This window comes from Mirounga angustirostris, unplaced genomic scaffold (genome assembly GCF_029215605.1).
Source record: "Mirounga angustirostris isolate CCGP_5_RB_7025 unplaced genomic scaffold, mMirAng1.0.hap1 SCAF_4, whole genome shotgun sequence".
In the NCBI taxonomy this organism is placed as follows: domain Eukaryota; kingdom Metazoa; phylum Chordata; class Mammalia; order Carnivora; family Phocidae; genus Mirounga; species Mirounga angustirostris.
In genome coordinates this window covers 28,412,628-28,425,966 of record NW_026991712.1, presented here as the reverse complement: position 1 = coordinate 28,425,966, position 13,339 = coordinate 28,412,628, and the positions used below count along the sequence as shown (strand labels likewise).

The 13,339-nt window shown below is 41.3% G+C and overlaps 1 protein-coding gene and 1 long non-coding RNA gene across 4 annotated transcripts in view; one reads left to right on the top strand and one right to left on the bottom strand.

Annotated features, from left to right (window-relative positions):
• Window positions 1-1,172, bottom strand: part of SYBU (syntabulin) — a 114,997-nt gene extending 113,825 nt beyond the window's left edge. For 2 of the 3 annotated variants that reach the window (XM_045896026.3, XM_045896027.3), the window contains exon 1: window positions 967-1,172. In XM_045896026.3, the coding sequence (XP_045751982.1) occupies window positions 967-999 (33 nt within the window). In that variant the 5' untranslated portion in view covers window positions 1,000-1,172. The remainder of the gene's footprint in view (window positions 1-966) is intronic. The other variant, XM_054512505.2, reaches the window with a different exon arrangement.
• A 220-nt stretch (window positions 1,173-1,392) lies between these two features.
• Window positions 1,393-13,017, top strand: LOC135364075 (uncharacterized). The gene is made up of 3 exons (XR_010410544.1): window positions 1,393-1,839; window positions 7,278-7,348; window positions 9,967-13,017. It is a non-coding gene; the product is annotated as an uncharacterized LOC135364075 (long non-coding RNA).
• The last annotated feature ends 322 nt before the right edge of the window (window positions 13,018-13,339 follow it).

The window sequence follows — 13,339 nt, the reverse complement described above, 5'->3', positions numbered from 1 at the left end:
GAGAAGATGAAGCAAACATCCCTAAAATGTGCTTAGCCATGCATCTGGGTGGGCAGTGCTGCAGCAGAAACTTTAAGTTGAAGATTCTGGACCTTGGGGTTCACATTTGGCCCTTTTCGGAGAAAGGAGATTGAGACACAAGCAGCTCTTTGCTTCTGCTGCCCTGGGTCTGGGGTCAGGGCCAGAAGACCTGCAAAGAACTTAGCAGTGGAGTTTCCTGCTTTCTTAGAGATCACTCCTTCCTTGCTCCACACTATAGAACAGGATAAAAACAACAGGAAAAGCAGTTTTTCCCAAGTGACTCCTTCCATTTAAAGCTTTAAGAATCTCTTCCCATGCACCATTTTAAGCTTACCGATCTCTTTGTCTACAATTTATTCATCTTAAATCGCACCTGTCGATGCCACCCTGTTTGAGGACGTTTTGAGCGCATGAGCTGAGCCCTTCAACAACATACTGAAGAAAATTCGGTCCTCCCTCTTCACCTCGAATAATCTGTATGAAAAATCCCCAAGGAAGCAGAAACTTGAAAAGTGTCGTCTGGGGACTTTGGGCCATCCACGTCTTTGGAGAGATCTACCGAGGCTGGCTTTCTTTTTCGGTAACACCAATTCTTTACCGAACCTTCCTTATCAAAAGGCACCATTTCCAAGCTCAACGCCCGAGGACAATAAGTAAAGGGAGATCCAAACCTATGGCCTGGTCAGCCTTGCCTGCTGTGACAAGGAGTCTAGCCCACCCACCTCAATGACCAATCAACCTGGGACACTGTCACCTCTATTCTTCTGCCGAGAGTCCCCATTTTCCACGACCTCCTTCTGTGGGCCCCCCGAGCATCCTGACACACCACCTCACCCACGCTGGTCTGGAGTATCCTTCTCCGCTCTCCTTGGACCCAGGAGAGCTGGTCGCCCTCCTGTGCCCGCGGGTTCTGACGCTGGACCCCGCACAGACGCCCGCTCTTACCCTCTCTCTCCCAGAAGGGGCCCATCGCGCCATCCAGGAGGAGGCGTCCGCGCGCGCCCGGGAGGCCGGGGCCCGGCTGGGCCGGGGTCGGGTGCGCACGCGACCCGGCTGCGGCGCGGGCGGGCGCTCAGGCTCCGGGAGCCAGGCCCGGCCCGCTCCGCCCGCGCCAGCCCGGGCGGGACACGTGGTGCTCTGGCCGCCCGCGCTCTCTGTGCCCGCGGCCTCCGGGCCTCAGCAGCCCGCTCGGCCGCCGCGGCAGCGGCGCACGTCGCGAGGAGAAGGGCGGGGACCAAAAGGGTGGGCGCCGGGAGGTGGGGCGCCGCGCCGTGAGCGCCGTGAGGGCCGGCGCGGGGGGCGCAGGGGGCCTGCTTCCGGGGTTCGCGGCCTGCGCGCTCCGTCCGGGTCTGCGGAGACGAGCGGATTGCGTCGCACCTCTTTCCCGGAGCCACTTGGGGCGGGCGCGGCGCACTGCAGAGGCCCGGGTTCCCGCGGCTTGAGGGAAACGGCTGAGGGCCGGAGGATCTGCTTGCACAACCCCCTTCTCGCGCCCGCCGGGATCCCAGATCTTCACCCACCCCAGGAAACCATACCCTGTCCCCGTGTGGAGATGCAAACCGCTGAAAACCGCAGCGTGGACCCGAGCTGCCCTTTAGGACAGTCTCTCCCTGGGAAGATCCCTCTCGCGACCACAGCCTGTCGTCTGGGGACAGCTAAGGAGACGCTGCTCAAAACTGGGGACGAAGACTTACCTGAAGCCGCAAGCTCATTCCGACTTCGCCAGTGACCTTGGACGCCTCTTCTGAACAAGGTGTCTCTGTTGAACTTCCTGATTCTGGGGATAAAGGTGGCTATTCACTTTCTAACTCTAAGGAGGTAATAGCGACTGGGTTTAAGAAAAAAAAAAAAATAACACTCCAGACATGTTTAATAACAAGTGCAATATAAATATAATTTGTATTGACTTTAGGTAAGGTTGAAGGAAACCTTAAGACTGGGAAGAAACCCGTTTTAATTTGTTAGTACAAATGCAAAACTAATTCATCAGCCCCTCTACCTGTTTTTCTGGGAAGGTAGGTTTGAAGAAAGTGGTGGGAAGACACTTTCCTCAGAATTGCCAGAGCCCCATGTAGCCCCATCCAGAACGTTCAGTTTACTGAAGAGTCTCCTGATGAAACTGATTTCATCATTCTGTCCTACCATAGCTGAGGGTCAAAGGGCAGCCCCTCAGTTTGGCTAAGGGCTTTTCTTGGTGAGTTTCTTGTTACGTTATGTACTTACTCTTAGATCAGTCTTCCTTTTTACCCCTAAAGGGAGCTTTCTTCACAGAAGAGTGCTTCTGGAGAGTAGCATCCGGCGGTCCTTACCCTGACTGCTCTCTCCTTTCCCGGGCTCCCTTTCTCACCATTTTCACTGGGGTTTAGCACACACAGTTTAAAGTGTAACAGACTTCTATTTAAGCGCAGTCTCACATTACTTGGCAAATGTGAAATGCAGGAAACATTTTATTCAGTTGTCTCAGCTCATTTTCCTTTGGTTTATCTTCTATTTCTGTCTGATCATAAGGCTCAGACTTTAAGATTCCTTCTCTCTTACATTTTCTAAGTCTTGGAAAGCCCCTTCTTCTTGAAAAATGAAGCTTCATAACATAATGGAACCCCATCACAACAGAAATTCTTCTTTTGCCAAATCTTGACTTTACTAGATGGTAGTTTGTACCCTGTGACCCCACCCTCTTCACCTCCATTCAAGGTCCTATCAGTGGTGTAAGCCTCCTTCGACCTTCAACAAAGATAAATCTGCCCCTATGGCTTCTTGTCAAAACTGCTGTCTGTACCAGCATATTCTTCACCTGATGGCTTATGGTCTTTTGGGACAGTATCCTGGAAATTTGTTTTGTTCTCTTCCTTCTCCTCATAATCCAGGCTTCCAGGCCTTCTGCATCAGACATTCCTGCATTCTTCCCATTGAATTCCTCTTAGTTCTTTATAAGATTGTTGTGAAGCTAAAAAGAGAAGTGCCTGGAAAGTGCCATGGAAATATATCTTTGTTTAGAGGCGCCTGGGTGGCTCAGTCCATTAAGCGTCTGCCTTCGGCTTGGGTCATGATCCCAGGGTCCTGGGATCGAGTCCCGCATCAGGCTCCCTGCTCCTTGGGAGCCTGCTTCTCCCTCTGCCTCTCTCTCTCTCTCTCATGAATAAATAAATAAAATCTTAAAAAAAATAGACTAGAGAAAATTCTCCTTTTATTTCTCTAGACCTGAGAATATTAAATAATCAGCTCACAGGTGGGAAAATTCAGTGGGTGCCCAGAAGCCACATGGTCCCATAAGAAACTCCCAAGTTATAGGAAAATAGATTCAGTTAAAGTATTGACAAAGAAATGCAAGCTTTTCTTTTCCGGGGGCTAAAGTGTAATTTTCTTGTGCTAAGAATATTTGAAGTCTAGTTTTTTGCTGCTTTTATCAAAATATGTATAGCTAGTACCTGACTATAATTAATTTAGTCATTTGCAACCTTTACCCAATACTGTATTCTCGACCTATCTTAGTTTTCCTTTTCCTCTTTCCATTTCCTTAAGGCTTGTTTGTGAAAGTGTGATTAGATTGATATGTCACTCCTCCAAGTTCCCAGGATGAGGAGGAGTTCTCATTTGCTGAGTGTATACTGTATACCTGGCACAAATTTACATCATTTAATTTAATTTTACACTTTTCTTAAGAAGTAGTTAATCTTAGTACACTTTACTGATGGAGAAAAGGAGGCCCATGAGTCACAGAGGTGGTAAATGGTATTGAGTACCTACTGCATGTCAGACACTATTTTAGATGCTGGGAATGTAGTGGTGAACAAAACAGATTGCATTCCTGCCCTGGAAGAACTGCTACTCTAATGGAGAGAGTCCGATGAAAGGTGTGTGAACAAACAGGCACTGACAAATGTTTAAAAGAAGTTAAAATAGGCAATGTGGTAATGATGCCAAGGTTTTTAATCTGAATAACTGAGTGGATGGGGGTGGATGGGGCAGGATGTGGTTGTGATGGAGATGGGAGAAATGATTAATTCTGTTTTGGGCATATGAAATGTCAAATAGTGATCAGGCATCCACACGGAGCTGTGGAATGGAAGTCTGAGCTCAAAGGAGAGATCCAAGCTGGAGATAAACATTTGATAGTCTTCACCACATAGACTGCCTCCAAGCCATGGGGTTAAAAAAAAAAAAGTGGATAATTTGTTTTTATATAAAGGGCTTTTTGGTCAGGTTGCTGTGTGAGCAAGGTGATTCAAACATGTCTTAGCTTGTCCACTCAAACTAAAGCCATCCAAAGCTGCTCAGCCACAGGCTAGTGGACTGTTACCATAGCAACAGTGTCCTGTCAAAGGGGATAGGGAATCTTTTCTCATTTTGAGGCTAGAGTCATGTCTACCATTTTAAAATGAAAGTGTTCATGACTACACTGTTACTCCTTTTATTAAGGCCCAAATGTATGCCTCAAATCCGTTTCAGGAACTGTTGTGATGAGACTACCAGCTCCTCTGCAGAAGTGGATTTTCATTAGTGTGTTAGGTATCCAAATAACCCCAACTTCTGAGCTGAACTTAAATGATGATGGCTTCATATTTCTATTTTAAGATATATACATAAAACCATCACTCAGTTTAGATTTTCTTATCAAAATTCTTTTGATAGCCTATTTTTGCTTATTTTAAAATTTTTATGGGGTGTTAGAAAATTTATCTTTCGTTGCTTTCACAATACTCTGTATTTATTATACTGGTAACAGTTGCTATAATGTGCCAAAGGAAGTTGTTTTTGGGTAAAAATTCTTTTAGAGGAGGAAATAATGAGGCTAGAGATGATTGATTTCAGGTAAAGCGTTTCTCAAGGTGAAGTCTGTAATAAGAAAAGGCCCTTAATGCCCCCAAATATCCAGGTTTTACAATGACTTAATGTTCTACCTTTTGAGGATAATTTCTGTTAATCCAGCTCTGGATTTTTTTTGTAGTTCTGTTTTACTTTTAAAAGTAAAACCATACATGCATGTCATAGAAAATTAAAAATGAAGAAAGGCACCAAGAAGAAAAAAATCATTTGTAATCTCTCACTCAAAGATAAGTACTAATAATATTTGTGTGCATGTTATTCCTGCATAACTTTTAAAATAAAATAGAAGCATACTGAATATACTGTCTTGCTAAATAATACCTTTTTCTGATCACAAAGTAACACATTGTAGAAAATTTAGAAAATATATAAATGCAAAAAACCCAGAAAAATAATAATTACTTATTATCTTATTATCTGAGGTAGCCATTATGAGAAATATTCCTACATTTTCAAGGAATACATGTATTTTATTTTTTTATTTTAATTTTTTAAAATGATTTTATTTATTTATTTGAGACAGCACATGTGTGCAACTGGGGTAGGGGGGAGGTCGGGGGTGGAGGGTCAGAGGGAGAGGGAGAAGCAGGCTCCCAACCAAGCAGGGAGCCCGACATGGGGCTCAGTCCCAGGACCTTGAGTGACTTTAACATGATGCTGAGCCATGACAGATGTTTAACAGACTGAGCCACCCAGGTGCCCCTTAAAGAATACATGTATTACATATGTACACATATGTATGATAGATGTATAGATATTTTATGTTAAAGTGGGATTTCTTATTTTGCAACTTAATTTTTCCACAGAATATCATTCATAATTTTGTCTATTATTCTGCTACACAATTATTTTAACAGCTTTATAGTATTACATCATATGGCCACATGATGTAATTGTTTGCTAAAAATATAGATACTTATGCACAGTGCCATGATTTCATGCAAGGGCGTAGGTTCATATCAAATTAAAATGAATGTCTTCAACAATTTTATGCAAGGTAAATCAGGACAGTAGGGTATCAAGATAATTTGTAAGGGGAAAATATGTAGCAAATGAGCAAGTTTCTAAGATATGGGTCTGAAAAGATTAGGGTAGCTCCCCAGCATGCTGATGATGCATTTTTGAGCATAGGGTTGTGATTGGGGCATTTTATTTTCATTCAGCTATACTTAGAAAGGTTATTCAAAAGCTACTGAGCAATGTTAAAGTACCAGTGTGTTTTGCACAGTATGCTTATATACACCTGCATAGATAGAGATACAGGAGCAGATACAGAACATCATCACCAACTTGATGAGGTTTATGGAATTCATGTTTTCAGTGTACAGAATATTTCAAACCGGCACTGAACATGGAGGCCTGGATGGAAGAACACCTCAGGTATTCATTCTTTGGAGACTAGCAGACCAGAAACCAGGTTCCTACATTTTATGCAGCCTCTGTGGCTCTTTGGAAGGGTTAGTAATGAATTTCATAGTGAATAGTACTTGCATCAGGGATATTTTGGGACTTATTAAAAATTCAGGTTCTTGGAGCCCACTCGACAAAAATTCTCCGGTTTAACACATTAACACAGGTGATTTGTACGGAAATCAAATTATTAGAATGATTGGGAATTAATTTAGGGAACTAAGAAAAAAATGCCTGTGAGCTCCTTAGCATTAGGGATTTTTTTTTAAGATTTTATTTATTTATTTATTTGACAGATTGAGAGAGAGAGAACAAGCAGGGGGAGGGGCAGAGAGAGAGAGAGAAGCAGGCTCCCCGATGAGCAGGCAGCCCGATGTGGGGCTCGATCCCAGGGTGCTGGGATCTTGACCTGAGCCGAAGGCAGACGCTTAACCGACTGAGCCATCAAGACATCCCACATTAGGGACTTTTTGGTTCTTATTTGTATCTCTGGCACCTAGCACAGTGCCTGTCCCATGGGAGGTGATAGATATATATTTATTACATTGACTATTTGTTTTAACACTTATAATGTTGTAGTAAGTTCTTGCCTTGTATATAACATTTTTCTTCAGAACAGCTTGTCATAACTTTTCAAACCACTCTCATAATCTTCGTGATTGTGTCCTGCATACAGTAAGAATTTAATTGTTGTTGACTACATGAATGAGTAAAATAATGTGTGGTAACACCTACTCACTCTTACCTCAGAGCAGTGTGCTACCTCCAATTACCTGGGATGCTGCCTTTTGTCCCTGAAAGTATCACAGCTGGGAGTCAAACCTTCTGTGTTAAGTTTCTGCCAAAATTTCCACATGACCATGAATGAGCAACTGCTGAGCTCTACTGACTTGGGCTTTGTAATCTATAAATAAAGAAAATTGCAGAGATTCAATGAGATAGCACCCATGAGGATACTTTGAAATCAGTAAAGTGCTTTGCAGAAGTAAGTTATTATTATTCTTACTTTCTCCATCAAGGTCATCCCCATCAAGAACTTTTCCACCTGCCTCAGTTCTTGGGAGAGCCAGTCACTGTCCATTTACATGTGGTAAGCTTGGGGCAAGAGTATATTTAAGAACTTTATGAATATGACATCCTTAAGTGTCAGGGGTGGCAAATAAGTTGACCCATGTCCACCATTTCACCTCTGGTATCCAAGACCAATGTCACTGAAGAATTATAGTCCTCTACTTCTTATGTGCTCAGAAGTTGCCTCCAAAATTTCTCAACCTAGTGCAGCCTCTGTGATTGTCACTGACCTTTCAGTAGAATCTATTTGCCATCTCTGATGTAGGATAAATTTATATATAAGTATGGATGTATTAGATTTGAGTTCTGCACATATTTTTTTAGAGATATGAGATTCCATTGTATGTATGAAAGATGTGTGGGCTGTGTGTATATATGTATTGTATGTGTATGTGTATAGATACAGATGTATGTATTATTTGTGAAACAATATTGAGTGTAACATAAGACTGTGAGTGTATGTGTATATGTAAAATAAACAGAAACAAGAGGATATTAAGGTCATCTTTTTAGCTAGGCTTTAACATTAAAAAGTCACAATAAAGTCTTGGGAAAGAAGTTGAAAGAACAATATAAAGACTACGTAGGTCTCCCAGCCATTAGCAAGCGTTACAGTCAGCCCCGCAGACTGGACACCAGAATCAGATTTTTTATTTTATTGCTTGGGGGGCCCCAGCTGGAGTCTTACCTCTTTGGAACAGGATACAAGTCTGAAAGATTTGGATAATTTAGGTTTTACAATGTGATAATTGAGAGTTTAGTTCCCTGTAGTAGAAATACCAGTAGTCTTTTGGAAGAGTGTCTCAACTGTATCTCTTAGCATCTTGCTCAAGTATTTCATGTCCTAAATAAATTCTTCCCTTCAACAAAAATCAGTTCACTTATAGAGCATCTACTAGCATGCCAACCAGTGTTAGTGCAAAAACCCTGATCCCCCAAAGTTTAGATTAAAACATAAGTGCTCCAATAGCAATTTTAATTCCTACTATCAAAATACATGTAATATTGCATGATAATTGCTTGTGTCTCCCACTGAAGTATAGATTCCTATGACACAGGGTTAATTTACTATTGTATTTCTATTGGTTAAACCAGGGGCTGGCAAACTTTCTGTAAAGGGTCAGATAATGAACATTTTAGGCTCTGTAGACCATATATTCTCTGTCTCAACTACTCAATTTGCCAATGTAGTGAGAAAGCAGCCATAGACAATATAAAAATGAATGGGTGTGGCTGTGTTCCAATAAAACTTTATTCACAAAAGCAGGTGGGTTGAAATTCGTTCTCTATTGCTTGGCATTTGGTCAGAGATCAATAGATTTTTATTAGTAGTAGTAGTGCTATGTTAATTTTGTTGAATTCATAAATGAAAGTCTAATGTTTGCTTTCATGGATCTTAAATTCTACTGGAGATTAAAACGATTACAACATGTATGAAAAGTCTTGTGATGGACCATGAGTGTGTATTATGGAAGCCCAGAGAATAGGCATCCTATGAAACTAGGGGAGTGGATTAGAAAAGTCTTCCTGGAAGACTTTTTTTTTTTCTATTTTTTTAAGAAAAAATAGAATATAGAGAGGACAAGAGGTAGAAAGGATGTTCTAGGCTAAGGGAATAGCTCCAGTACAAAGGCAGAGCAGCATACAAGTCCATGACACACTTGGAGAACTGCAGGCGGTTCATTATGGGAACCTTAACTATGGAAGATAGCGTTGCAGTTCGGTTCTTCCACTTGTGCTCTAACCTCCTTGTCTATTTTCCTTTGGGACCTACTCCATCCTTTTTTTTTCTTTATTCTCTTTCTCTTACTGCTTCTTTCACCTTCGTGGATAAACATGCTCAAGTATTCTCTTTATTTAAAACTACTGTTTCCATTTCTACAATCACCACTACCACCACCATCACCGCCTGCACCATCACTTAAACTGCCACCTCCCACCAGCATCTTCACCAGCACCTTCGCTGTCTCTGCCACCACTACCATCTTCATCACCTCCGAGACCACCACCACCTTCATATCTGTCATCTGTACCATCCCTTCTGCCACCTCCTCCACTACCCCACCATCATCACCACCATTGCCATAGCCACAATGAAACCTTCTTTCGTCCTCCAGCCCTCTATAGCAGTCATGACACATCCCTATTTCACAGATGACCCTCTTGAGAGAGTAGTATGCACTTGCTTTTTCCTTTTTTTTTTTTTTTAAAGATTTTATTTATTTATTTGAGAGAGAGAGAATGAGAGAGAGCACATGAGAGGGGCGAGGGTCAGAGGGAGAAGCAGACCCCCAGCTGAGCAGGGAGCCTGATGCGGGACTCGATCCCGGGACTCCAGGATCATGACCTGAGCCGAAGGCAGTCGCCTAACCAACTGAGCCACCCAGGCGCCCAGCTTTTTCCTTTTTAACACTCTCATTTGCTGTTCGGCCCACTACAACCTGGTTTCAATTCTTGTCACCCCGTTGAAATTATTTGAGATAAAGTCATTACTTACCATGATCATCGTATTGCCATACTCAGTGGACTTTTTGGCCCTTAACATATTTGACCTCTCAGTGGCCTTTGATTCTGTTCGAATTTCGTAATGCTAAAACCTCTGGTCACCTCCTGATTTTTTTGTCCTCTTCTTTTCAGTCCTCTCTAAGACCATCATCCAGTTACCTCTTAAATGTGGGTGTTTTCTTGCCTGTCCACTGATCTCACAATCGTAAGTCAACTGTGTATGTAACCTCTCCTACTCAGTTCCTACATCCAGTGAGTAGTAACAAGGAAGTTTGTTGCAAGTGAGTGAGAAAACTTAGGCAAAGATGTGTTTGGCATAGCTGCTGAGGGGAGAGAAAGGGAGTTGGCTAAGATGTGCTGGTCAGGGCAGGGAGCCCAGTGGAATTTGCACATCTTAAATTTGTAATGTTTTGAAACCGCTCAGTGGTATATTATTTCCATCACGCTAAGAATAGGAAAAAAATTGATTTAGTGGATATTTGGGAAGAAAAAGGTATAAAATCTCTCTACATAAATTTCCTTAAGGTCTTCACTGGGACTGCTCCCTACACTGACATCATATCCTCAGATGGTTGAGAGTGTATGGTTATCAAAAAACGGGAATCTCTAACCACTTTGTATTTAAATCAACACATCCTTCTTGTTTGATGCGATAACTCTTTATTCTACCCTTCCTTCATTTTCAGAGATGTAAGTTTATATTTATTTTTAAAAAATTCATATGTAATAAAGTTAGATTTGTCTATAGACCTTGATGTAATCTTTATAGACTTTAAGATGATTTTTTAAATACCAAATCCTGGAACAGACACAATAAATTTTGATGTAAACATTTGGAGCTATCCCCCTAAAAAGGGGCTCCCTTGTATTTTTAGAACTGGTCTGAACCAGCTCTTTCTTAACTAGAATCCTTATCTGACAATGCATGGATAATTGCATGTCTGAATTCATATGTGTTATTTGGTTTTCTACTTCATGTTCCATTTTCTGTTGCAGATACTTGAACATATTACATAAAATTATTAGAAGTCAGAGAGAATTATATTTTGGATAAAATCCAAATATTTTACTGTGGCCTTTCATTTAGAGGTCCCCAGTCTGTCTCTCCAGCTGCAGCTTCCCCAGCCTCACAACATATGCTCTAGCCATATTGAATTACTTCTGAATCTTCAAACATGCCTTGCCCTCTCTTGCCAGCTTGTCCTTGCTTGTGCTACTCATTCACAGTAGATTACATTCTCTCTAACTAATTCCTGTGAACTTTTCAAAGCTTCTCCTTGGGATGTCTTTCCTGGCACCCTAATGTTAACTCTATCATAGGACTTCATGCATCACACTGTAATAATTCTATCTTTGTTACTCCTGCTAGACAGTAAGATCCTTGGAGACTGTTTTTGTCCTGATATCCAGTGCCTAGCACAGGGCTTGACAATTGAAGGCATTCAATAATTGATATTCAGCTGAATGAATGAATGAATGGATGAAAGAAGTTACTCTTTGTGTTTCATTTTTCTTTTTAAGTCACATTACTCTTTTTCATATTTTCAGTCATTTGTCACAGTTTTTTGAATATAAAATCATGTTTTAGTAGTACTTAATATAAATATTGTTTGTGAGTGTTTTTGCATTTTTGTAGTTATCTAGTATTATTCACCAGAGATCTTGTGCTATTCCTGCTCCCCTAGGAGCTTCACCTCCTCTGTTTTTATGCATTTACTTGCTTCCACCTGCAGTCCTGGACTGGTTCGTACTGCAGCAGAAAGTATAAAAGCCTTCCTGCCAGGGACTGGAGGTTGCCTTAAAATCAAACTCTCCTTTTTGTTGGTACCTGGCATCTTTTCTTCTCTTCTTACTTGTAGGTCACCTGGTTCCTACTGACCTGCCTGAGCTTTTGCCTTGCCTTCCAGCTTTGGGAATCTTCAGTTCTTCTAAATCTTCTTGTCTCTGCACTCACCTGCTGTTTGCTCTGACCTTCCTTGCAGGCATTGATTTTTCCTTTTCTTCTTGGTTTCTGACTTACTGCAATGTCTGACCTCTGACTTATCTGTGTGTTTGAATTATGGACTAAGCAATATGGTTGCTGTTTTTTTTAATCACTTCACCTGGATCCCTTCATTTGAATATACCTTGGCTTTCCTGGTCTTAGATGAATGCATTATTATCTTTAGGTAAAGTCCTGGCTCTATATAAGAATGCTATTCCTATTTCTTCATATTGTAACTTTGGAAACTGAGGCACAGAGATTTATAAACTCCAAGTTAACTACTATGTTATTTATGATATATAAGCAAAACATATATTCTAATGAACCTGAAAGTAGTGTTTAATCTATGATATACTAAATAAGTATTCTTAATTGTGGCTGTGCATGAGAATTACTTGTGGAACCTACAGTATATGCAGGTGCTTGGGCCCTCCGACTGAATCAGAATCTTGTGTGGTGTGGCCTCAGCATATATACTTTCCAAAGTGTCTTGATTCATTTTGATGGACAACATGGGCTGAAGTTGAGAAGCACTGCCGCACCAATGATTACCCTAGATGTTGTACATTGGATATGACAACGAGGATCTCAAATCTTAGAGGACTAATAAAAACCAACATTATTCATTGCTTACTGTATGCATCTAATTTTTCATTTAATTAACCTTCAAATCAACACTATGAGCTAGGTACTGTCCACATAGACGGTGATTAAACTTAAATTGAAAGATGTTCGGTTACTGGGCCAAGGTTACGTAGTTAACTGCAGAGCAGGTATTTAAACCCAAGTCTTTCTTATGCTTAGATGTTGTGCTGTATAGCATACCAATAACTCATTGATTCTTTGTCATCATAAACAGTATATTGGATCTGTTACTAATCCATCATTTTACTACTAGAGTTAATATGTTCAAAAGAAATCTGATCCTCTTATTACCTTGCTTGAGGATTCCTGTAGTCTCCTAATTGCTGACAAGATAAAGTAAATTTTCCTTGCCATGATATAAAATATCCCTCACAATCTGTTTTCCAACTCCCTCTCCAATTCTATCTTCCCCATCATTTCCTCTATCCATTTCCCACCATTTTTGTTACACATCAAACTCAGAAACAATGAAATACCTTTGTATTGGGATTTGAGAGTCATTTGAAGAGGAAATCAATTCTCCTTTCCAGATTCTGAAACAATTGAAGAGTCATAAGAGGCAAGGATCAATAAATCAACTTTAGTATGAGTAAAGCAGACTAGGAAGAGGCAGCTTGGATCCAGGGTCCTGAGCCTACCTAGTTGGTCATGGATGAAGCAACTGGATAACTGCAGGCCTCCCACAGAGGCCTGGGAAACCTGGAGCTGGCATACCTTGGTGGAATATTCTTGCTGCCTGTGGGAAGTAAGCACAAGAACTGAGGCTTCTCAGTCTTATCAATCCCATCATCTCTGTTTCATCTAGGGTGGAATGAGTGAGAGATCAAAGGAATCTTCCCAAGATCTCTAAGAGGATTGAAGTCCCAATTTATGAAT